Below are 25,201 nucleotides of genomic sequence, written 5' to 3'. Positions count from 1 at the left end.
CCAAAGATTGTCCTTTCCCTTTTCCTCCCTTCCTCCTTCTTCTTCCAACACCCCCCTCCCCCATTCTCCCTTCCCTCATTACCTACCGGCAGCATTGCCATAAAAATGTCACTGCAAGCTATTTGGAGAAATTGTGAGAACCACTTGTTAGGAGCAATTTCACTGTGGTTATCAACTAAGACACTGGCAAGCACCAGAAGGCTGCACTGTACAAGTATGAACTCTCATGAGCCCTGAGTAAGCATTTGATTTTCTACTGGTGAAACCATGTGGTAATTATTTCAAATAATACTATTTTTCATGAGTCTGAGTTAAACAAAAAAGTAGCTTCTCAGAAAAAAATCTTTGGTCAGAACCCCTTAGAAACTTAAAAACATGGGGCACCCTTTGGCTCAGTCGGTTAAGCATCTGACTTCGGCTCAGGTCACGAACTCGCAGGTTGTGAGTTCGAGTCCCACGTTGGGCCCTGTGCTGACAGCTTAGAGCCTGGAGCCTGCTTCGGATTCTGTGTCTCCCCCTCTCTCTGCCCCTCCCCTGCTCTTACTCTGTCAATCTTTCTCCCTCAAAAGTAAACATTAAAAAAATTTAAAAAATATAAAAAGATACTTAAAAACAGCCATTTCCTAAATTTAGTATATCCAGAACAAGACAGTTCTCCATTAAGTTGGTTTTCCTAGCTATCTTTAAAATTTAGTACAAATTTATACTTTCCTGTGTCTAAGAAACAACTGATTATTTTCATTTGTTATTCTAGTAAGGAAACTATCACTCATTTTCAAAATTAACATCCTTTATGAAGCAACACAAAATATGCATTTTCTGTGTTCTGAGTTCTTATAGCGCTTCATGTTATTTCTTCTTGAATTTATACTTTTTAATTTCATTTGACTCCTTGATATGTGGTATTGAATTAGCTTCTCTCAGGAGAAGTTTCTGCATGAATACTTTTTGTAGAAGGAATGTATATTTTTATTAACACCTGTTGGATCTTCTCCAGAGGACTTTGGATTTTCCTCTTTTATTCCGGCCATAACAAAAATGAGACTGGCTTTACCCCGTTTGTGGGATCAAAGTCAAATTTGTTTATCAAGTTGATACATAGTCATCCTTTTTTGTATTCTATCCATGTACAATTTTGGTTGATGTTTCCATCTATTTATTAGCATTTAAACACACACCTTGTTTCTGAGAACAGAAATGTGGCAAGGTCAGAAGAAAATGCATTACTTTAATGTAATTATAAGGAAAATGCAATTGTTTGTATTTCTGTTGATGCAGAAAGAAATCGGTTACTATTTATTGTTTTATACATGTATTTTATATTGATATATTTTATTGATAGATTTCTAAAGTGTCTCTGATTTTTCTTAGGATCAGTGTTTCTTTGTATATTGCCTCCAATTTCTTTTAACTTTTTTTTAGAGAGAGGTGCCATGACTTTACAATAACATCATTAGTACATGAAATTCACTCCTCACAATATATTTTGTCCTCCTCTCTTCCGATTTTTATCCCTTCCATCCTGGAGCTTGGTGCCATAGCCACCCTTGGGTCTCCTTGTCACCAAGAACAGCCGGACCTCTAACTCCTTCTCTGTCCACAAACCAGAGTCACACATCTTTCATTTTGTTCCCTTGCACCAGACATGTGACCGCCCCCACCCAGCAGAGGACTCACGTTCTCTCTCTCTGTCGACTTGGTTTTCTCTGGCCAGTCTACACTCCAGGATCTTTCATTACTCATCTCTTGATGCCCTCACTGCCCTAATGTCTTGCTGGGCTTGCCTTGCAAACCCTCAACCCCAGAGTCCCACTTGCATGCTCTGTAACGACAGCGCTGAGCACAGTTGCAAACAAGTAGAACAGCAGTGCACAGCAGCGGAAACGGAGCTCTGCCGGATCCTTTTTAACGGGAAGGTGCTCCTTCCTCAGCACCTGCGAGCCATCTTTCCCCCAGCCCCAGGTCAGGTTCCCCGCCATCCTGTTTGGCTGTCTTCGCCACTCTCATTAATTCGGTAATTGGCAAGTGGGTATTAATACCACACCCTACATGTGGTGCCAATCTCAAGGGTGGCAATATCAAATGAAAACCAAACCCTACCCTCATTGGCCCACCACACAGTCAGGTATTTATAAAATAGCAACGGTATTGATGATTTCATTATACTTGAATCAGGTGGTAAAGAAACCAAGGTAAAAGGTAACCCGAGCTGTTTCCTGGGAAGGGGGGAGAGAGGTCTAACAGCCCTGGGTGGCATTTTATTACCATCGTCTTTCCTTGTAGCTTTACTGCATGTGTATTTCTGGGCTACTATTGTGGATTTTTATTCAGTTCTTTTAGGACTTTATTTAAGTAATAACGTAGGTTTTCCGTCTGCTCCAGCTTAGTTTTATTGTTAGATGTTATGCTTGAGCAATTCACCTACGTTGTTACAGGTACCTCCAGGTAAATTATTTTCCCTTCTGTGTATTATGATTTTTTTAATACCTCTATTTAAGAGATTATTTAAGAGGTTGAGTTTGTGCACATTTGATTTTTTTTTTTTTTTTTGGTCACTACAAAAAATCCTGAAATGAATAGGAAGATCATGACAATTATTGGGTTAAATTTCAACATATATATACAATTTCATTTTGGCCATTCACTTCAGCCTTCTCTGTTTAACACAAGTATCACAAATTAGTAGCAAAATAGACCACCTTGAATGTTCTACTATACTTGAAATGTTAAGATAATATATTCATTGGTTTGCCTGATTTACTCTCTATAAAAGATGACATAAAACAATTAAATGGCCGAAAGCCAGGAGATAAGACTCATATTGCCCGTCTGAATAATTAAAAGCAAATGTTCTTCCCTGATTCTTCTGCATCTCACTAGAATAAATGAAACTGTGTCCTCAGTACTATTAAATATCAATGAAGTCGTAGTGAAATAAATGAGATATATATTGTTTCTCAGCTTCAGATTCACCCTGTAATACCTGCTCTTCCAAATGGACTGAACTTTTCAATCATTTCTCCTCCACAGTGAGGATGATGTGAAGTAGAGGGTACTGAAGTGTAATTGAAGGAGGAGGGTCGATCGCTGGCTGGGTCTAGCTGCTGCCCCTCTGATCAGTCACATGGGTAGGAGGACATCTAATATGGCTTCTCCCCAGCCACAGGCAGGGATGTGTGGGCCTTTGGTGACCATTTCCCTGCAGCTCTCCCAAGGAGGGCCCCACATGCTCCAGGCCTCCTGCCCCCGGTGGTTGCTTAGCTTCTGTGCACCGGTACGTCTGCCCACGCTCATCTGCACGTGGGAAGGCTGCTTCCTCTTCATGCAGTGACTGTGGACCAGATCTTGTCCCGGCAGCCCAGAGAGCTTTTCCACCATCCAACAGGCTGCAAACACCCCTCCCACAGTGAGGTCTGAAGCCCATCCTTGAGAGGGAGGGCCTCTTCTAAGTTCTTCTTTCCTTTGATAATATCTCTGAGCCACAAAATACCTTTCAGAGTTCTCTCTGCATCTTACAATTACTCTCCTATGATAGTTCAAAATCCTTTATATTACACGTCTGCTGTTTTTTAAAAAAATAATGAATTCAATTCTAAAATCTGACATAAACTTACAGTTCCAGTTTTCACAGAGCCGGATGCAGGGCTGGATCTCATGAACCATGAGATCATGACCTGATCTAGAGTCTGACGCTTAACTGACTGAGCCACCCAGGCACCCCAAGAATAGTTCGTTTTATACCCTTTAGGCTCTGTACCAGTAAACTTCAAAATGACATATTAAACCAGGGAATAGGGTAGAACAATGGCCAATTTGAGCAAGTACTGGGGGGAATGAGATCTCTCAAAGCCACTCAGAAAATTTTGTCTGGAAGATCTGTTCCTCAAGGCATCAGTTGGTATCTAGAAACAGGGAACCACCTTCATAACTATGTCAACCATTCAGTTCCCTGCCAAGTAGTTATCTACGACTGCGTAGACATTACCTTTATGTAGACTCAATGTTAGATCAAAATCAATAGATAAATAAATACTTAAAATAGAGACTTCTCAGGACAAGGGCCATGTCTTTCTAATTGGTTTCATGGACACAATTTCACCTGTATGTGTATATGTTCTAAATTTATATCATTCATTTTATTATATACAGATTATGCACAGGTTATGTATGATGATCTGATTATGTATCATCTAATCAATTAAGACCTGATTTGATCTTAATTCAGGTCAAGGTCCTTTCTAATTTAGCTTTCAAATTTATCTAGCTCTTTAATGATTATGTTTGGCACTTAAATCATCTTCTGCTGAAATGCATTAGTGGGATAAAATACATTTATAATGCTAGAAAGTTTAATGCTCTACTGAACAGATTTGTGTTAAGACACACCAGTTTTTAAAAAATTGTTTATTGCTCTTGTGCCGAAATCTAGATATCAAGTATTGAGCAAATGTGAATTCCACCAAATTAGAGGTTAAACACCAAGCACCTTCTCGTTTGCAGTGAAATGTACATTTGATAGTCTCCATTTCTGCATTACTAGTTCACTAAGTGCTTTGTACACAGTAGTTAATCAATAAATATTTGTTAAATAAATCGATGGCGTGTTTAATTCAGTATTCAAAAGGGATTCATGCTAATATTAATAGTTTAAAAAATCTTTAAGCCTACAGAAGTTTTGTGTTGCTCATAGTATCAGTGAAGCACAGTGAGAACCCCGAGGGGAGTTTTCTGTCATTATTTGCAGATTAGAGTAGAGTCTCTGGAAAGGTCCCTGCTGTACTTTTAACGAGTTGTTGCTGGAACATGGTCTGATTGTACCCGTTACTTTGTGAAGCATATCCTTCTTATATATTGAAAGCAATTATGTGATATTGTAATGAATTTTGTTGACAAGCTTTCCTTTCCAAAGCTGCGTATCTGAGTGCATTATTTCTGACTGAAAAACTTATTTTTCTTTCTGTCTATCTGAATGGATTGCTTGCCAGTGGTGACTTATGGCCTACTTCATCGATTTTCAGTAATGAGATAGAGCAGTGTGAGGTAAATGTCTGTGTACACGGGCATGGATCCTAAATCACATTCTGAAAACCACAGGATGGATGATGCAGTGAGTCCATCTCCTCAAAAATGTTTGTGGTGAAGATTCCTTGAAAAACCTTGGGCTTACAGCACATCACTTAAATGGCAGATCTGGACAAATAGACTTACAGTCACCAGAGTGTGAAAGCCATACTGGCCTGTTCAGAGCAGTAAAGGAAAATTCACCAGGCAGTGCATCTGATGGGTATTTCAGTGGATGAGGGAAGCAGAGAGAGACTGTGGGAGTTTTAAATGCATTGATTTCTCCACAACGTAGTATCCATACGTGTAAATGAGTGCAGCCTCCATGTAGCTGATGGCCTCCCAGGGCTATAGAATTGCTACAGATATTCAGATGGCTCAGGCAAGGAAGACACAAACAAATGCAAAGGAGATCCTTGCAGAATTTACTCATCTGATTTCATAGTGAGTCACAGTCTCATGTGCTGATATATGCTTGGCATTCCCTCTTGACCTTAATAACAAGAAGACGGAATCATGCACTATTAAAAAGTAAGATATTGGGACACCTGGGTGACTCATTGGTTGAGTATCTGACTCTTGATTTTGGCTCAGGTTGTGAGCTCGTGGTCATGGGATGGAGCCCCCCCTCAGGCTCCATACCCAGTATACTGCTTGAGATCTCTCTCTCTCTCTCTCTCTCTCTATTTCTCTCCCTCTCTTTCTTTCTCTCTCCCCCTCTCTTTCTCTCTCTCCCCTCTCTGTCCCTCTGCAATGCACACCTCCACTCAAAAAAAAGCCATAAAAAATAAATAAAAAGTAAGATATTTGCGGACTAGAGAGGGAATCCCTTGAATATTGTGTTTTTGTTTGTTTGTTTGTTTTATAGCACCGTGATTTTATGGCCTTTATATCCTTTTCACATATTTCACTTCTCCAGACAAATTCACTCTTCATTGAACACAGATATTGCCATGAATTCTTTCTTCTTTATTTAAATATCCCTTTAACTAATGCTCTCATCCTCATACACAGGACTCCTCCAGACCCTCCATTATGACGCCTCTAAATCTTACTGCCTTCTTTCCATCTGTTCTTTCTAGCTTTCTTTCATTCCATGATCCACATCACTCCAGTGTCCATTGCTACCCTTCAGAGTTCTGTCGTCTTGTTTCTTCTGTAGACCATGTCTAAATTAACCCTAACATAAAGGTTATTTTAACAAATGTTATTCTGTTCTTTATATTAATCTTATGAAAATACAATATAATGTAAATGTGGTACACAACACATAGATGTCATTAGAAATCTTCCTCCCAATGGTCAAGATAGCAGTTCTATGGTCTTTTAAAATTCATATAAACAGTGATTTGCATTTCTTACTTAAAATCCTGTTTTTCCTACCTTGGTGCTTTCTTTGTTTTTGCCTGAGGTTGGCCTGTAAAAATTAGCAACTCATTATACTAATGATGTAACTTGATATACAGACTAAAGCTTCATGTAATTAAGACATTGAAGATGATCTAACGAAATAAAATATAACGTATGCTGGATAAACCATATTGAATATGTTTGGGAATAAATGGTAGAAGTCTAACAAATTTGCCCTATGCTACAAACAGAGTTGTAATAGTTTAGTGCATTCCAGAGAAAAAAGAAAATAATATTAAGGTAATTTAACTAAAACCACTCATGGGTAAGAAAAGATAAGAATATGAATGGAATTTGGGTACGTTTCCATACTTGTGGAAATGAATCCTGAACCTAAAATGACTCAGTAAATAATCTATTATTTCCTGACAGAGAGAGTTGAGGGGGTGGAGAGAAGATGTAGAAGGAATTATTCAATAGTAGAGAATATTCTAGAAGAACAAATACTAGAGTGAGTTCAAAATATCCTGGGCTTTTTATTTTTTCATTCTGATAAATCTCTATTTATATTTCTTGGAGAGATATGGTACATTTGACCACTTCATTTCTACATGTGATACAAAATAATAAGAGCAGCCAGCCTGCTAAGAACCCAAAGCCAGATGGTGTATATGTGTGTCATGCTGAGTTGATGGTCTGGAAATGCCAACCCTGCAGAATGGCTGGAGCCAAATAATGCTTCAAGGTAATCGTAATCCTACTTAAAATTCATTTGTGCATCTCCATATGACTTTCACATTCCTAAGTTAATTTAATGAATTTTAAGTTGCAACGGACAACATGATACACATAGGCAATAGAGTAAAATGTCTCTCATGTGATTTGTTGGCTGTCAGCTCCAATCAGAGTCTAATAAAGTAGCAGAAATCTAAAGTGTTACTTTCACTGTATTGTCTGACTGCCTCTTAAATGAGCAAATAACCAAAAGTCAGTCCATGCTTCTCCCTAGGGAACGGCGGACTATTCTATCATCTTTAGAGATTATCTTTTTAAAATTAGCCAGTGTGAGTTAAAAACAAAACTAAACTAACACAACCCAACAATTTCCTGCTCCTGATGTTTGGAAATGAGGAAAGAATCGTTTTGTGGTACTTCTTTTCCGTGACTGCCACATGCTCGCTTTGGGGAAGTTTTCCGTGGCAATTCAGGCGAGGCAGGGGGCAAGCTGTGATCACAAGCCAGGGAGAGCCCGTGGCAAGGTCCACAGACAGTGACTGGAGAGCTACCAGGCAATAGTGAGGGGACGACGGTGTTAGATGACACCCCTGGAGAAGAAGATGAATTGGCTGTAGGAGGGTCTAAGACTTCATAATACCATTAACCTTATGAGTTTGACAAACTTTGTCTTATTTTCACATTTATATTTGCAGAATTGCTTTTGTTTTTTTCCTGTAGAACGTGAGCTTCTGTCTCTCCCCTTCCTTTTTTTTTTTTTTTTTGCCCTTTTTAAGGTTTCCCCTCTCCTTTCTTTTAAATCTTCATAAAAACATCTGTTTCCCAAGGATCAATGAAGTATTCATTATTAAAAATATTAGTAGACATTAGTTGAGTAATTTAGCCCCATATTAAATCAACTTTTGCTTTTTGAGACATTATACTTTCTTAATGAATTGAGCCTTTTATCATTATCAAATGTTTCTCTTTGTTTTTGATAACATTCTTTGTCTTGAAAGTACCCTTTTGTTTTAAGTGTATTTATCTATTTTGAGAGAGTGTGTGTGTGCATGTGAGCAGGAGAGGGGCAGAGAGAGGGAGAGAGAGAATCCCAAGCAGGCTCCATGTTGTGAGTGTGGACCCTGACTCAGGGCTCAATCCCACAAACCATGAGTTCATGACCTGAACAGAAATCAAGAGTCTGACACTTACCAACTGAAGCACCCAGGTGCTCCAAAACCTACTTTCTGATATTAATATAGCTATTCCAGCTTTCTTACAATTAGTGTTTGCATCCATTTTCTTTTAACAAATCTATATCTATATACTTATAGTGCTTTTTGTTTGTGTTTTAAATGCAGTCTGTCCACATGAAACAATGCTCAGCATCCCTCCTCATCAGGGTAATACAAATCAAAACCACACTGAGATACCACCTCATGCCAGTCAGAGTGGCTAAAATGAACAAATCAGAGAACTCTAGATGCTGGCGAGGATGTGGAGAAACGGGCACCCTCCTACACTGTTGGTGGGAATGTAAACTGGTGCAGCCCCTCTGGAAAACAGTGTGGAGGTTCCTCAGGAAACTCACAATAGAACTCCCTTATGACCCAGCAATAGCACTGCTAGGAATTTACCCAAGGGATACAGAAATGCTGAGGCATAGGAGCACATGTACCCCAATGTTCATAGCAGCACTCTCCACAATAGCTAAAACATGGAAAGAGCCTAAGTGTCCATCAACAGATGAATGGATCAAGAAGATGTGGTTTATCTATACCATGGAATACTACATGGCAATGAGAAACAATGAAATCTGGCCATGTGTAGCAACATGGATGGACCTTGAGGGTGTTATGCTGAGCGAAATAAGTCAGGCAGAGAAGGACAAATATCATATGTTTGCACGTATAGGAGGATTAGGAGGAACTTGACGGAGGAACAAGGGGGAGAAGAAGGGCGGAAATGGTGGGGGAAAGGGAGAGAGGCAAACCATGAGAGACTCTTGAATGCTGACAAAAACTGAGGACTGATGGATGTGGGGGGGGGATGGGCATGGAGGAGGGCACTTGTGGGGATGAGCACTGGGTGTTATGTGGAAACTAATTTGACAATAAACTATTTGGAAAAAAAAATAAATGCAGTCTGTTGATCACTGATATTAATTGGGAGAGTTTAGACCATTTGTATGTAATGTAATCATAGGCATTATTGGGTTAAAGTCAGAGATCTTACTGGCTTTTTTTTCTGTCTTGTCTATTCTTTGTTCCTTTTCCCCAATTTTTTACTTCTTTTGGATTACCTCAATGTACTGTTAGTGTTCCATTTTATTTCTATGCTTATTAGCTGTAATGGACAGAATTTGTAAGTTGGCCCCCAAAGATCCCCCACTCTAACCCTGAGAACCTGTGAGTTAATGGCGTAGAACTTCTCTGATTGCATTATAACCTATGGCACAGTTGACCTTAAGAAGGGGACATTACTCATGTGGGCTTAACCTTACCACATGAACCCTTAAAGGCAGAAAGTTTTTTCGGACTGACTACAGGAGACAAAAGCAGAGGGGAAAGTCAGATCTGAAGCACAAGAAGAATCAGGTATTCTGTTGCTGGACTTGAAGATTTGGGGCGGGGGCGGGGGGGGGGAGCGGGGGGGAACAGGTACAAGGGTTGGAGAGCAGATTCCAGGAGCTGAGAGTGATTGGCCAACAGGTAACAAGGGAGCATGAACCTCAGTCTTACAGTCAAAAGGGACTGGATTCTACCAACAACTAGAATGATCTTGAAGATCCTTTCCTTGAGCCTCCAGATAAGAAAGCTGCTTGGCCAGGACCTTGATTTTGGTGGCCCAGCAACCAGACTAACTCACTTGGACTTCTGATGTACAGAATGAGAGCAAACAAATTGATGTTGTTTTAAGCTGCTTAATTTGTGGTAATTTGTTATGTAGCACAGACAACTAATGCATTAGCTGAAGATCTCCATTTTACTGTCTTAATGGTTCCTTTAGGGTTTACGGTATACATCTTTAACTTACACCATCTGCTGCTACATAGTATTATGCCACTTCATATATAACTAAAAACTTAACTATCATAATTTTATTTCTAAATATGTTTAAATCCTCACAATATGTTCTCATATTTCTGCTTTAACTAGTCATTTATCTTTAAAAAATAAAATTAATTAAGATAAATCTTTTATATTTACCCACATATTTATAGTTTTTAGCAATTGTCATTGATTGCTTTGTGTAGATTTAAAGTTATATCTGGTATCATGTTTCCCATTTCTTTCCCATTCCTTGTAGTGAAAGTCTAGTGACGATAAATTCTCTCAGCTTCTGTTTTCTGAAAAAGTCTTTCACCTTTGAGAGTTTTTCCTCCTCATAGGACTTTAAGGTGTCATTCCCCTGTTTTCTGGCTTGTGCTGTTTTCCATGAGACGCCGGTGAAATTTCTTACCTTTATTTTTCTGTATGTGATGTCTTTTTCACAGATTTTTCAGCATTTGATTACACTGTACCTTGATGTGGTTTTCTTTGTTTATACTCCATTTGTTTCATTTCTTGGATCTGTAGGTTTATGGTTTTCATGAAAACTTCATGAAGTTTTGGAAGAACTTCAACCATTGCTTCTTCTAATACTTTTTCTTTTTTCTGATACTTTTTCTGCATGCTCCCCTTACCTGCTTCTTAGGGTTCCACTACACATATGTTAGACTGCTCTCACAGTTCACTGATATTCTGTTGATTTTCAAAATCTTTTTCTTTCTCTGATTCATTTTGAATAGTTTATATTGCTAACTACTCAGTATTTCAGTCTTTCTTCTGTAGTGTCTAGTTTCCTATTATTTCCACCCAGTGACTTTTTAAAATATATTTTTATGAATATAATTTATTGTCAAATTGGCTTACATACAACATCCAGTGCTCATCCCAACAAGTGCCCTCCTCCATGCCCATCAACCATTTTCCCCTCTCCCCCACCCCTATCATCCTTCAGTTTGTTCTCAGTATTTAATAGTCTCTTGTGGTTTGCCTCCCTCCCTCTCTGTTTGTATCGACTTTTTTTTCCCCCTTCTCTTCCTCCATGGTCTTCTGCTCAGTTTCTCTAGATCCACATATGAGTGAAAACATATGATATCTGTCCTTCTCTGACTGACTTATTTCACTTGGCATAATACCTTCCAGTTCCATCCATGTTGCTGCAAACAGCAGGATTTTATTCTTTCTCATTGCCAAGTAGTATTTTATTGTATATATAAACCACATGTTCTTATCCATTCATCAGTTGATGGACACTTAGGCTCTTTCCATAATTTGGCTATTGTTGAGAGTGCTGCTGTAAACATTGGGGTATATGTGCCCCTGTATATCAGCACTCCTGTATCCCTTGGGTAAATTCCTAGTAGTGCTATTGCTGGACAATAGGGTAGCTCTGTTTTTAATTTTGGGGGGAACCCTCCACACACATTTGGTTTTCCAGAGGGACTACACCAGTTTACATTCCCACCAACAGTGTAGGAGGGTGCCCGTTTCTCCACATCCTCGCCAGCATCTGTAGTTCCCTGATTGGTTTATTTTAGCCACTTTGACCCATGTGAGGTGGTATCTCAGTGTGGCTTTGATTTGTATTTCCCTGATGATGAGTGACTCCATCCAGTGACTTTTAAGTTTCAGGCAATGTCTTTAATTCTTAAATGTTCAGTTTGGTTCTTTTTAATATGTTTTTTGGCCCATTATTTTCATTTAACTTCTTGAACTTATGTTCCTGTCTGCTAATTCCAATATTTCTGTCATTTCTATACCTGTTTTTTTTTTTTTTTTACATTGTTTATTTATTTTCAGAGAGAGAGCATGAGCGGGGGGAATAGAGCATGAGCACTGTCAGTACAGAACCTGCAGAGCCTGATGTGGGGCTTGAACTCACAAACCATGAGATCATGACTTGAGCCAAAATCAAGAGTTGGACAGCTAACCCACCAAGCCACCCACGCACCCCATATATCTGTTTTTATTTAATTGGTTTCCTTTTGATTAAAGATTTGTTTTTTCTTCTTGGAAAGTCTAGTGAGTTTTGATTGGATATTGATAGTGTAATGTTGGATATTGTTGAATGCCTGCATTTTGTTATATTCCTTTAAAAATTGTAGAATTTTATTTTAGTGCATATTTAAGTTGTAGATAAGCTTGCTTATTTTTGTGATGCTTGTTTTTAAGTACTATTGGCGTGGATATAAAGTAGCCTTTATTCCAAGGCTATTATAGCATCACAAATTAGGTAATAAAATTCCTCAGGCTCAACTGAATTCTTATTGTAGTCAATAAGGCCCCTCTGGTCAGAACTTGGATACCTCTCCATTCTGAGTGAGCTTTAAAAATCGTTTAAGCTACAGCTTGTGGTAGATAGAATAAGAAAATGACTCTCAGTAATATTCACCTTCAGTGGGTTTTTGGAAGATCCTGTGGATACAATCAATCCTGTGATTACATTACTTTATGCAGTAAAAGGAGAATTATTCAAGGTGGGCCTGACCTCATCAAGTGAGCCAGTTTTTTAAAAAGTGAGAAATTTCTTTGGCTGATTACAGAGAAGAAAATTCAATATATGAAAAAGCTGATTTATATATATAGTCCAAATGCGTAGCTGTTTATGGTGGGAAGGCAACTCTGGTATAGTCACTTAATCATGGAATTTTAAAATTCACTTAATTCACTTAATTTGGAACTTGTAGTAAAACCTGCTATTACCAGCCAATTTTTAAAACTAAAGGAAACTGAGTTAGAAGGAAAACAATTGAAAGAGATTCACCAGCTACATCCCCAAAATATGAAAACCATTCTTTTTTACCTTTTATTTTTAAGTTCTTTGCAAATATTTCATAATAATGAAGTACATAGGGAATAATAAAATAAAATTCTATAATCAACTTAAGAATGAAATATTATTGATACAGTGGAGGCCCTGTGTCCTTCCCCGCAGTCTTATCCTCCTTGGAGAGGTACCTGAATTTCATGGTATTGATTCCATGCATTTCTTCATATTTTACTTTATATACATGTACATCCTTAAAATTATCTTTGCCCTTTTTTGAAATTTATTTTCATACTGTCAAAATGTAGAATTTTCTTGGTTTCCTTTTTTTGCTTAATGTTTTGTTGTGAGAATGAAAAATGGATATGTACTTAGAACTCCACTGTATGAATATAGCACAGTTTTTTTATCCAGTAATAATTGAGACATTTAGGCCAACTTTTCTGAAGCAATGAATGCAGAAATTAACCTTCATGTGCATGTGACTAGAACACATGTGTGAGAGCTTCTGTCACAAATACCCTCCGTAGTGAAGTCACTAGATAGTAGAGCATGTATATCTTTAAATCACTAGATATTGACAAATATTCTTCAAAGGAATTGTCCCAAGTTGCATTCCTGCTATAGAGCTTCTGGTTGTTCTACATCCTTATAACCAGTGGTATTGTCAGAATTAAATTGTGAATAATTATATGGTTGAGAAATGCTATCTCATTGTGATCTACATTTGCATTTCCCTGGTAATTGATCAGATAGGGCCCCTTTTAATATGTTCACTGGCCAAATTGGCATGGAGATATTTATTCCCCAGCCTGGCCAGTCCAATTTCTCAAAACCTTTTAGGGTTGACATAAAGATCAAACATGTAAAACGATAAGATATGGTATGGAAAGTTTTCCTAAGTGTGAAATTATTCCCTGAGTCTTTGAAATTATTTCTGGTCATGACAACATGATTTTTGCCAACTTGCTTAGTTATGGCCATCTCAGCTTCTCCCCCTCTGCTTTTTCTTGTTGTAGAAAGAGTAACAGTAAACCTTAAGTCATTGAAGCTAAAAGCCAGGCTAAGTTATGAGAAGGAATAGAACTTTAGCTAACATTGGCAAATAATGGCAGGATTTGGTGAACTTGGAAGAACATGGTGGTTGTATTATATGTAAAAATACTGCAGGATTTTTGTTTGACTAAGGCCAGAAATGGATTCTCCATTATTCTGAATTTTCAAAATGGCTTAGATAAGAATTTGAACCGAGTGATTGACAATCTGAGTGTGTCAGTGCTATGTTAAATGGAACCTGGTAATTTTGAGGGTCCTTCTTCACTTTGTTCGGTGCCTTAGTGAGGAACTCATCCACAGAGCTTTCACAGATCCTTTCCACTGCCAACATGGAAATCTACCCCCAATTTTTTGTTTTCTAAGGAGGTAGTGAGTAAAATTGTATGTTTGCAAATATATCATCAGTAATTATTTCTGGTAGAAGACACCAAAAAAACTTACCCTGATTCTACTCTTGGTGTTAAATGGGTTTGACTTTGAGCCCAGGGAATGTGTTTTCTGCCCTTCCCATAATTTGAATTATCATTTGCCAAGCTATATTACAGTATGCTTCCTGCCTCCACCCACAGCTCTGGATCATCGATACTTTTCTCCCACGTTAGGTATTTCACAAATTATCGAATTGTAGTATTTCAGTGTCCTCCTCTGTGATAGTCCAAGTTACATGTAGTTGATGTAAGTAATTTAATTTGTAATTGATTTGGGAATGTACAACTGAAAGCTTTTGGGGGGGAATATGGTGTGGGTATCTATGTTACTTGGGAAAGATTTTATTTTATAAGAACAAAAAACCTGAGGAGGTCATATCATTCAGGTTGTCCCACAGAAAATCGTTCTATACCAGTTTTGATTATTGCATTCAGTTAATTTCTCTGTGACCCAAGGACTAGAAGCTTTCTACCACTTCCTGTGGTGGAAAAGGAGATTAGAGCATTGGAAGCTTTCTTCACATTCAGACAAAAGTGTCTCATTCATTTTTCAGGCTACCTTGATTCTTAACTTTGCACTTTTTAGATGTTTTTTAAACCCCACTAGTCAATGTAATTAATGAGACTACAGATGTGATATTTTAAAATAATGGACACGTCATCATGATATTTGATATTGCTTTGTGTTGGGCCTCTTTAGACATGTATGTGCATGCACATTTTGCATTTGTCTTGAGGCGAGCGAAAATGGAAGCAGTGTTTTTAGGATGAATTTTCTCACCTATGATAGCAAGTCGTAAATATCTAATTCTTTTTTTTTTTTTTTTTTACTTGTCATGCCAGCTCTTAAATATGCTTCTGATCATCCCTTATCATGTGTCATGTTGCAAAGTTGTAGCTTGCTCGCCATCCTACGGCTGGGGCCTCTTTATATCTTATTGACTAACACCAGCTGTTGTCTCCCTCCAGGTCATCCAGGCTGTCTTCTTTGGTATTTGTGTGCTGACTGATCTTTCCAGTCTTCTGACTAGAGGAAATGGGAACCAAGAACAAGAAAGGCAGCTCAAGAAGCTCATCTCGCTCCGGGACTGGATGTTAGCTGTGCTGGCCTTTCCTGTCGGGGTTGTGAGTATAATGTAGAATGCTTTTAACCATAGAAAAAAACTTAAAGGGCCTTATTTCAGACTTCTAAGAGAAAGAGAAGGGCTCACTGTAGCAGGTGTCTGTATTAGTCTGCTTAGGGCTGCCGTTACAAAGCACCACAGACTGCGATGGGAGGGGTAGGGCTTAGCCAACAGATATTTATTTTCTCACAGTTCTAAAGACCGGAAGTCTGAGATCAAGGTGTTCACAGGGTTGGTTTCTTTTTCCTAAGGCCTCTCTCCTTGCCTTGTAAGTGACCTCCTCCCTGTGTCCTTGCCTGTGTATCTGTGTCCTAATCTCTTCTTCCTATAAGGACATCAGGCAGACCGGATTAGGGCCCATAGATGACTGCATTTAATTTTAATTACCTCTCTAAAGGCCATACCTCCATATATAGTCACTTCTGAGGCACTGGAGATTAGGACTTAAACATAGAAATTCCAGGGAGATGCAGTTCAACTCAGAACAGCTTCTCTAGCAGCCCAAACTTGAAATGTACGGTCCTTGGGTCTATGACCATTCTAGTATTTTTTAACTTGAGAGAGGAAGTCAGCATTAGCTCATACTGCTTCATTCACCCAACTGTACCATTAGCTAATATCACTTAAGTAAATGCTGTTTAATGTTTGGATCTCTTCTGGCTTCATTGATTTTCATTATTTTCAGTTAGATGCACTCCATTGCTTGACTTCCTTCACACATCTCTTAATCATCCATTGTTTATACATAGACAGTGTTTCTTTAAAAGGTCAGGGCCCCGTGAGATTATATAGATTGTAACCTGTGGATAGGCACGAAAAGAGGGAGAAAACTCTTATAGGTCTCAGATTGTGAAAATAAGGAAGAGTGGGTTACCTAATTCAAGTTCAGGCCTTTCATTTACCGGCCAACGAATAGGAAAAAAAAAAAAGGCCAGGTCTAGCATATGTACCAAGCCCAAGGTCTATAGTAGGCAGAAAGTTGTTTTTTTAAATACTTCCAGTGGCTCTTATTCATATTTGCCAGCTCTATAGCTGGGAGAAGATGCTTGTTCTAAGACCAATTAGTAAGCACCCAGACTATCACTGAATTGCTTTTTCTGTGTACTAAGTTGTATTTTCTTGGGTGAAATAGACCTTAGCTTCTGACAGCAACACAAGGAGATTATTATAATCTGGTCACGCTCCTCTGCTCGTCCCCTCGTCTTTTTCCATTGAAAACCTAATTGGGTGCTCAGATTGAAACCGTCTAGCAAATCTCTCAAATTCCATTGCTTAACCCAACAGAACTAGATACTTTACCTATTATTTAGTATTTCCTTCTTTGAACTTGACATATAACATTCAAATGCTTTCTATCAGAATAACCATCTAAGAGAAAATTTTCATTGGCACAAAGTATAAAGATTTGTACTCTGTGCATGAAAGAATTATCTAGAATATCCAAGTGTGTGTAGTTTTTGTTTCTTTTTACTGGCTTGTTCCCTTGGAATTTCTATAGGTATGTCATTACCTCTGGAAGCCTTCCTTGGCTGTGAGGAACACAGTAACACAATACAGAAGTAAATAGGAATACATGCTAACATTTTCTCTTTGCTCTGCCTCTCTCCTTCTGTTGTGTGGTGTCCGGCTGTGTTTCTAGGGCTTCAGTTCTGTCTCTTGCCACTCTCATCAAAGGCACACTGCAAATGCCCGTTAGACGTTTTTGACATTACTTTGGCCAGAAACTTTTTCCACCTGCTTGACACTTCAGATGCTTGTCAGCTTTCAGTGTCTCCTGAATTTGGTCATGTATGCGTCATGGATTGTAACAAGAATGGGAGACTTCATGGTTGCTTGTTTGATTATATTTGCTGTGTTCCTCTGTTTTCACCAACTTTGTGGTTTGCTCTGTGGTTTGAAAAAGGGAAGAGAGGTAAGAATACCTTTAATGTCACTCCTCCTTTCCAGCTGAGAAATCATGGCGTCACATGTCACTGCATATGTACGCACCTTTCCCAGGTGGTGAGCTTCACAGAAGGCTGTAAAGATAATGAATCAAATGAACAGTTTCACTTATTTCTTTAACTCTTATTTTTTGCTGATATTTTATAGTCAATATTTACATGTTTTTATAATCTTCCCTGTTATTTATGAGTCACTTTCCTTTTTAGAGCCACTAGTCTTTTCTTTTAACTGAACTTTTGAAGTCCCTCTGTTATAGTTCCCTCTCTCTCTCCCTCCCTTTCTCTCTCTCGGTCTCTCTGGTATTTGGAAGCGTTTTGAGCAATATTCTCCGGAAATCTCCTGATGTTTTCCACTGTTCCTTACTTTATGATTTAAATTTTTGCACCTAGTTTGCCGATTTCTCAAACTAATACACAGAATTGCATTCTGAGCCCCCCGAAAAAAACCCAAAAAACGAAACAAAACAAAACACAAACCTGGATAACTACCTGTTTCCCAGACTCCACTAATTTTATAGCAAAATCATATTTACAAAGGACATGGATTTGTCTCTTTATTTGCATTTTAATGCAAACTGATTTTGTTTCATTAAAACAAAATTTTATGGGTTTTCACCTTTCTGTCCCCAAGTTTGTTTCCCAGCTTTTCTTCCCAGTGTGCCCTTATCTTTGCTGTGACTTCAGAGGTTTTCCCTTGCCCCTTCTGTGTCTCTCCGGTACCATCTGGTTGCTCAGTAGGGTCTGGAATTTCAGTGTGTTTTATGACTGAACTTTTTCTCCCTTGTTAAAATGCAAACCCTTCCCGGAGCAGTGCCACTAGGAATCACTTGAAGAGGCATCATCTTTACTCTTTCTGTGGCTCCTGGCCTGAGAGGGAGGTGCCCCTCCTGGTGGGTTCATTTCACCGGAAGGATAGGAATAGCATTAATGCCTGGGACCTGATTTGATGGACATGTCCTTATACCTGTAGGCATCTATAGTGTGCGAATGATTATCATGTGTGAAAACGATTAATTATAACATTTGTAATTAAACACCTTTTGCCATGTTGATTGACACAGTCAGAATCCTAAAAGGCAAAGCACCCGAACACTCACCTGTGCCCTGAGAGCCTTGGGCATGGCTCAAGCTTCTAAGCAGCAAGGTGCACAGCCCAGCCTCAGCTTAGAACCAGCCTGCGGTCCTCCCCACGCCCCCCCAGGCCTCCTCTGGGCCCTGGCTGACTGCCAGCCTCACAAAATTCCTCCCCCACCGCTCCCTCCTCCTGGCTCCCGTTAATCTTCACCTTTTGTTTGTCAGCCAGAAGTTTGCAGGGAAAGTAATGTTATTTTTGCTTCCGGGCAAGCGCAGGGCAGAAAGGCAAGGGGCTCTGATAAGGGGGCAGAGGGGCACCCTCAACTCCAATTTTCCTGAAGAGACCTCTTAGCCCCAAGCTTTTCCTGGCGCTCCCATTATCTCTCTTTCTTTCTCTCTCTCACCTCCACTGCAGCTGTGGCAGCAAGAAAGACATGGGCAGGTTATCTAGGATTTGTATTGTCTCCACTAATGCTTCCTCCAATAACGAGGTTAATTGAGAGTTGACAGTAATTGCTTGATGTGGGCATGAAGCGATAAATATGATTTTTGTGACCCATGGACCTAATGCGTCTACTTCATGGACTCTTTCTCTAGGATATATAAAGATAATGAAACATTCCAACCAAAGATAGTTGGAGTAAAGTTTTGCTGGAGCATAACCTTGAAGAAATCAGGCAGGGTTGCTTGAGTGAGCTCAGGCTGTATCATCCTGATTTGTGCAGATTCCCATAAATGCAAAGCTGGCCTTGATTAGTAACGCTAATGGCTGGAAACCACCACCACTCCCAAAGCCTTACAACTCATTTTGCAGGGATAACCCAAGGGAGGTTCTTCTTACCATGTGCAGTTTATTTCTGAACCCTGTCACCCTTTTAAAGAAGCATTACAAATAATGCTATGACATTATGTGGTCTGGAAGCACTGAAGTTTATTAGGAGCAATCAAACCAAGAATGTCTTTTGTCTCCTGTGAGTTTGTTGACTTTTGTGCCGGGCAGATACTCTTCTAGTTAAGAGAATAGGCTAAGGCTTTCAACCAGCCAACCAAACAAACAAACCAACAAAAAGATAAAGAATAAGTAGAAGAATGGCAAGAAAATGGGTATGATGGGTATGAAATTGTTTCTCTCAAAAATTCTAAGTGTGTCTCCAACCGGTATCCGAAGTAGCCCATTTAATGGCAAAGAATCATCAAACATGTGCCATTAATTCAAGTGTGTACATCCCATTCATTTGCGACTTCTTAGCCTGCATGGGACATGGAATCAAATCTCACCACCTCCCCAGTGTACCTTTGTCCCTTCTGTTACTTGAAAGAAGCTAGGCTGTTGCTAAACTGACCTTGACTGATTGATGGGTGAAGATGAGGATGTCCCTCTCTGTATAGAGGGGGAGTGGGTCCAAGCAGGCCCTAGAAATTTGGGTTGTTCTAACCAGGGATGGGCATCCAGGGTGTCCCAAGCAAACCAGCATATGCCAAGATACGTTCTTTTGGAATTTGGGCTTTTTATCGGAGTTTACTCTCAGGTCTTTGTTCAGTTACCATTTCTGGTGTTATAAGTATATTGGTGTAAAGACTTGGTGAAGATTTTGTGTGTACCAACCTAGTCTAGACTCCTTTAAAACTTGTTTTTGCTTGTAATGAGGACTGTGTGATACCTGCTCCCTTAGGCATAATGGAAAATATAATTTGAAATCTCAAATGCAAACTTAAAGAAAAGTATCTAGCATTTATTTTCAAAAAGTGACTAAGTCTTTATTTATTGACATACTTGCTAACTCTGAGCCATTCTTCAGAAAAATTTTGTAAAGCATACAAATTTAGATCGTAATATCCCTACAATTTAAAAAACATTACTCGCCTTTCTGATTTTCAGCTAAGAGATTGGCTTACATGGAAAGCAAACATTAATTAATATTAATTACTAATATTAATATCTGTTAATATAACACATAAAGGAAGAGAATTTGATTCTATTTGAGATGGTATGAACCCAATGCTTTGTCTTCTATTTTGATATTAAGGAAAAAAATTTTAAAGCACATTATTTACTTTATTCTACAAACTCGGTTTAATATAAAAATACACTTAATATCCGCTGATCCTCTCTTTATTAAATTTTCACACAGGGCATGAAGGAGGGCACTTTGGGGATGAGCACTGAGTGTTATGTAGAAACTAATTTGACAATAAACTATTTGTAAAAAAAAAAAAAAAAATTTTCACACAGGTACCTAAAACCAAACTCTTTCCTGTTTTTCTTTTAAACCTTCGTTGATGTTTTAAGTTTCTTCAAATGCCCTTTTCCTTTCTCTTCACCTTTGAAGTTAAAAATATAATATCTGCTAGGTCATATTTTATGGTAAAACCCAGTTCATTTGGAGTGGAGGCAATCATATGCTTTCACCCTGCACTGAAATGAGTGTGAGTTGGGTTGCCTAAGAGGGAAGGTTCATAGATGAGGATTCATTCAAGATCAGTAAACAAGATTAACTTTTTCCTCCCTTACCAGGAGGAATGCTCAGGAGACTGTAATCACTGAACCTAGGTGAGTGGTCTTAACCTCATTTTTTTGGCTTGCCTTTTCCAAAGACCAAGGACATACTGTGATTAGATTGACATATGATACAGAACCACGTTGCTTCTCAGCCATCTTAGATATATTTTTTTCTCCTCAATGGAAACCAAAGATTTTCTGCCTAAGTGACCTATTTTATTTCTACACATTCATGCAAACTCAGAGTGGTCAGCCTTCTCAATGCTTGTGAGACAAGTTTCTTCAACACAAAAAATAATCACACTTTAACAAAATTTTCTATAGGTGCCCACTTTTCATCACACTTCAGTGGAAACCACACATATCCAGAACATATTCTGTCCTAGGGACAGAAGTTCTAGTCAAGTCAATAATTATTTGTGGAGCTTTTACAGGTAAACAGATAGTGCTAAGAGCCAAGATGGCAGTAAGGGTCGATCTTGTCCTTCAAGAGTCTCAGTCTAGAGAAATGACTTTATAAGCTATATCAACAAGGAAATTAAAAGAAGGCTTGGTATGTATAAGAGTGCATGGGTCTAAGGTACAGAAGTAGTCTAGAAGAGGAAGGGATTGATTTTAGTGTGTGGGAGGTCCCGGAAGTCTTCCCAGAAATCATGATGTCGGGAGCTCTGTTTTGAAGAATGACTACAAACTTATTGGATGTATGAGTTAATGATGCTTTCAGCTGCAAGTAACAGAATATCCACAGCCCTCCACCTGGCTTACTCTTTCAATTCATTCAAGTCTCTGTTCAAATGATTACCTCTCAGAAAAGCTTCCATGAATAATCAATATAAATTAGTCTTCCATTACTCTCAGTCTCTTTGCCTTGCTTTATATTCTCCAAAATGATTACCACTACCTGGCACTTTATATGTGTATTCTTTCACTTCTGTAGCATATGTCTCCTCTGACGTGGTACCCACCTTATGAGGCCAGGGATGTGGCGTGTTTGATTGACTGCTTGTAACCCAACCATCAGGAGTGATGCCTAAATAATTCAGTACTTATTGAGTGAACATCCACCCATCCAGTTGTGGCTTAAGCAATAAAGATATTTAGTATCTCAGAAAACAAAAAACCCATAAGCAGGTAGTTTCGGGATGGCATTGCTCAGTGTTATCATTTGAGACTTGGGCATTTTTTTCCGTTAACTTTTCTGTCTCCAGAATGTTGACCTTTTGTCCTTGAACTTGCCACCTACAGTCTCCAGAGGGTTGGAAAAGCCCAAGCATCGCTTCCTGTGCAACTCTGTTCAAGGCAGGAAGAGGAAGAAGGTTTTTCAGGAGCTGTCTGTATGTGTTTGTCTCTTTGTCAAGCTGGTGAATATTTCCTACAGGCCCCGGCAGCAGACCTCGTCACAGGTTTTGTCGGTTACAGCAGTCACATGGGTGTAACCAACTGCAGCGGAAGCTGGAAAAGCAAGTAGGAGAAGGGAGGATGTGTACCATGAAGGCTCAGAATAATTCAGATTGATCCTTATGGGTCGCGCGTGTTGCTGCCCAAAGAAAATCAGGAGTTTCAAGAACAATGAGTTACAAATATTTCGAATGACTGTGAAATGTAAACTAAGCAAAAACTAAAAGATTTTACGTGATTTGTTGTTCACCTATGTATGTTTTTATGAAAAATATATATAGTCAAACTGATGAGACTAATCATGGACATTTTCTGTCTTCGCCAAGAAAAGCATTTTTTCCCCCATTTATTCTCTGCCAGCACCATTTTTTGGACATTCTCGTTAGTATTATTATAAACGGCTGTCAGAATCTGACATGTGAAGAGGTTCTTCTCAAAGAAAGTCCCATATGTTACACAATTGACCAAATCATTCCTGTTCAGTTTCTGAAACTCATAGGAGGTGTGTAAGAGGTGGCCCTGCGTCAGACCAGCAACTCAAATGTGCAGACAACCACGTTCAATGAGTAAAATCTTCCTTTAATAGTCCCCTGGAAATCGGAATGATCATGCACTGGGTGTCATTTCACAACGTTCTCACTCTCTCTGGGCCAAAGGGCCACAAAAGTATGTCAGGAAATGAAAATATCTTTTTCCATATTCATATACACAAGTAAAAAATATATTATGTGATTGAGAAAAGGTAGAATTGATCTCTGGTAACGTTAATAATGTGATGCCTGTAGAATAAACATATGATTCATATTCTCAAAAATAAACCCGCCCCCAAATCAGAATCTTTGTATGCCCTTGTTTGAAAAAACCAGGAACAAAATGCAATATTAGGTGCTGATTTTTTTTTTTTTTTAATTTCTAGGAGAGAGAGAGACAGCGTGAGCAAGGGAGGGTCAGAGAGAGAGGGAGTCACAGACTGAAATAGGCTCCAGGCTCTGAGCTGGCAGTCAGCACAGAGCCCGATGCAGGGCTCGAACCCACGTACCGTGAGATCATGACCTAAGCGAAAGTCAGACGCTTAACCGACTAAGCCACCCAGGCGCCCCTATAAAATGCTGATTTAAAAGGAAAAAGAGAAAGGAACACTATCCGTTTTTCTTCTTCCTTCTCTGCATGTCATTCTTCCTGCTTATCTCTCTCTCATACCTTTCAACCTCATCCCTCTACCCCAAACCCGTCTCCCTCTTTGTAGAAAAAGAAACAATGATTTGCCGAGTGGGTGTTCTGAAATTACTACAGTCCCTGTGGGCACTTTGAGGTAACTCTTACCTGTTTTAGCTGGATCAAAATGTGCTGTGTCGCATCAGTCGACTTCAAAAGGTAATTTCCCCCCAAGGAAGGAGCTAGTGGACTTTCCTCCCACACAAAGTGTATCAACTTTAAATTGTGCCTGCTCGACCATGCTAACGATTTGCTTATCTTACCGCAAGTAGCCAGTCCTTTAATTCATTCATCATGCCTTTTTATAGCTCTCTTAGGAACAAGAGGTGAGGCAGAATTCTGGCTTTGGAGGATGTGTCAGGGCACAGGGGAGGGTAGGAAGATGAGGAGCCGGGGCTCAGTGAGGGGAGAGCTGGCGAGGAGCCACAGCTCACAGGAATCCCTGGGGCCCCACTCACTGTCTGCTAACATTCCCCTGAAGAGTAGCTCCCAAGAGGGTTCCGTCTTCGGAATGTCCCTTATTCTGTAGGTTACGTCTGTGCTCCAGTCACACAAAGGAACACACACACACAGGGTGTGGGGCTGCGCTGCTAAAGTTTGGTGGACTGGAGGAACACGAAGGGAGCGTGTTCCAGAAGGAACAAGAAGTTCTTCCGTCCCAATCTGCTTTTGTGCGCCTCTGGGTCCCCTACCCCGTTGTTCATCATTCACCCTTGGGAGATGGGGGAGGAATGTAAACGGAGAAGATTCTGAATATAAATGGTGGTGTGCCCACACTGGGTGGCATGAACGGAGATGAGGTTTCTGTGCTCATTTGCTTGGATCACCTCGCCACTTAATCTGAAGGAGGACCCCTTCCTTCTCTTCACCTTAAAAATTGACTAAAAATTTAGAATGACCTCCCTCAGGGGCACCTGGGAGGCTCAGACAATTAAGCAGCTGACTTGGGCTCAGCTTGCAGCTAGTGGGTAGGAGCCCCGCATGGGGGTCTGTGCTGACAGCTCAGAGCCCGGAGCCTGCTTCCGATTCTGTGTCTCCCTCTCTGTCTGCCCCTCCCCTGCTCATGCTCTGTCTTTTTCTCCATCAAAAATAAAAATAAATAAATAAGAATGACCTCGTTCATACAAGCACAAATAACTAAACAGGAAGAAGCCTCAAAAATAATATAAACCTGCACATGCCCTGGGGATGCTGTCAAAATTAGCCTTGAGTTAACAAAGAAAAACAGCCCCTAGATTCATTAATATAGTAACATTTTTGTCTGATATTCAGAAATTCTACCTGTACCTCCTTCTGGCTACAGTTACCTTAGAGTTTTAAAGAAGACACTGCATCCCCAGAGGCGTTTGCTATTGCCTTTGTTTTTTGTTTCCAGCCTGTGAAAGAACAGCTCCATTTGCATTTACTGACACTTCTCACCATCTCCCCTTCCCACAGAGGGAAAACCCACAAACAACTCAAGAGGCTGAAAAAAAATCTATAATGAGCACTGCTTGCTACTGGGGGACAGGCAGTGTGCTAAGG

The 25,201-nt window shown here is 39.5% G+C and overlaps 1 protein-coding gene and 1 long non-coding RNA gene across 7 annotated transcripts in view; one reads left to right on the top strand and one right to left on the bottom strand.

Annotated features, from left to right (window-relative positions):
* AIG1 (androgen induced 1) overlaps window positions 1–25,201 on the top strand; it is a 247,052-nt gene that overhangs the window by 40,948 nt on the left and 180,903 nt on the right. For all 6 annotated transcript variants that reach the window (XM_039230891.1, XM_039230890.1, XM_039230888.1 and 3 more), the window contains exon 2: window positions 15,393–15,548. In XM_039230891.1, the coding sequence (XP_039086822.1) occupies window positions 15,393–15,548 (156 nt within the window). The remainder of the gene's footprint in view (window positions 1–15,392; window positions 15,549–25,201) is intronic.
* On the bottom strand, window positions 16,993–24,152 carry LOC120231023. The gene is made up of 2 exons (XR_005528243.1): window positions 23,786–24,152; window positions 16,993–17,434 (listed from the first exon to the last, which is right to left on the bottom strand). It is a non-coding gene; the product is annotated as an uncharacterized LOC120231023 (long non-coding RNA).

Source organism: Hyaena hyaena, unplaced genomic scaffold (assembly GCF_003009895.1).
Source record: "Hyaena hyaena isolate Hyena2069 unplaced genomic scaffold, ASM300989v1 scaffold_52, whole genome shotgun sequence".
Taxonomy (NCBI): domain Eukaryota; kingdom Metazoa; phylum Chordata; class Mammalia; order Carnivora; family Hyaenidae; genus Hyaena; species Hyaena hyaena.
The sequence above is the reverse complement of the archived record's forward strand: the minus strand, read 5'-3'. Positions and strand labels throughout refer to the sequence as shown.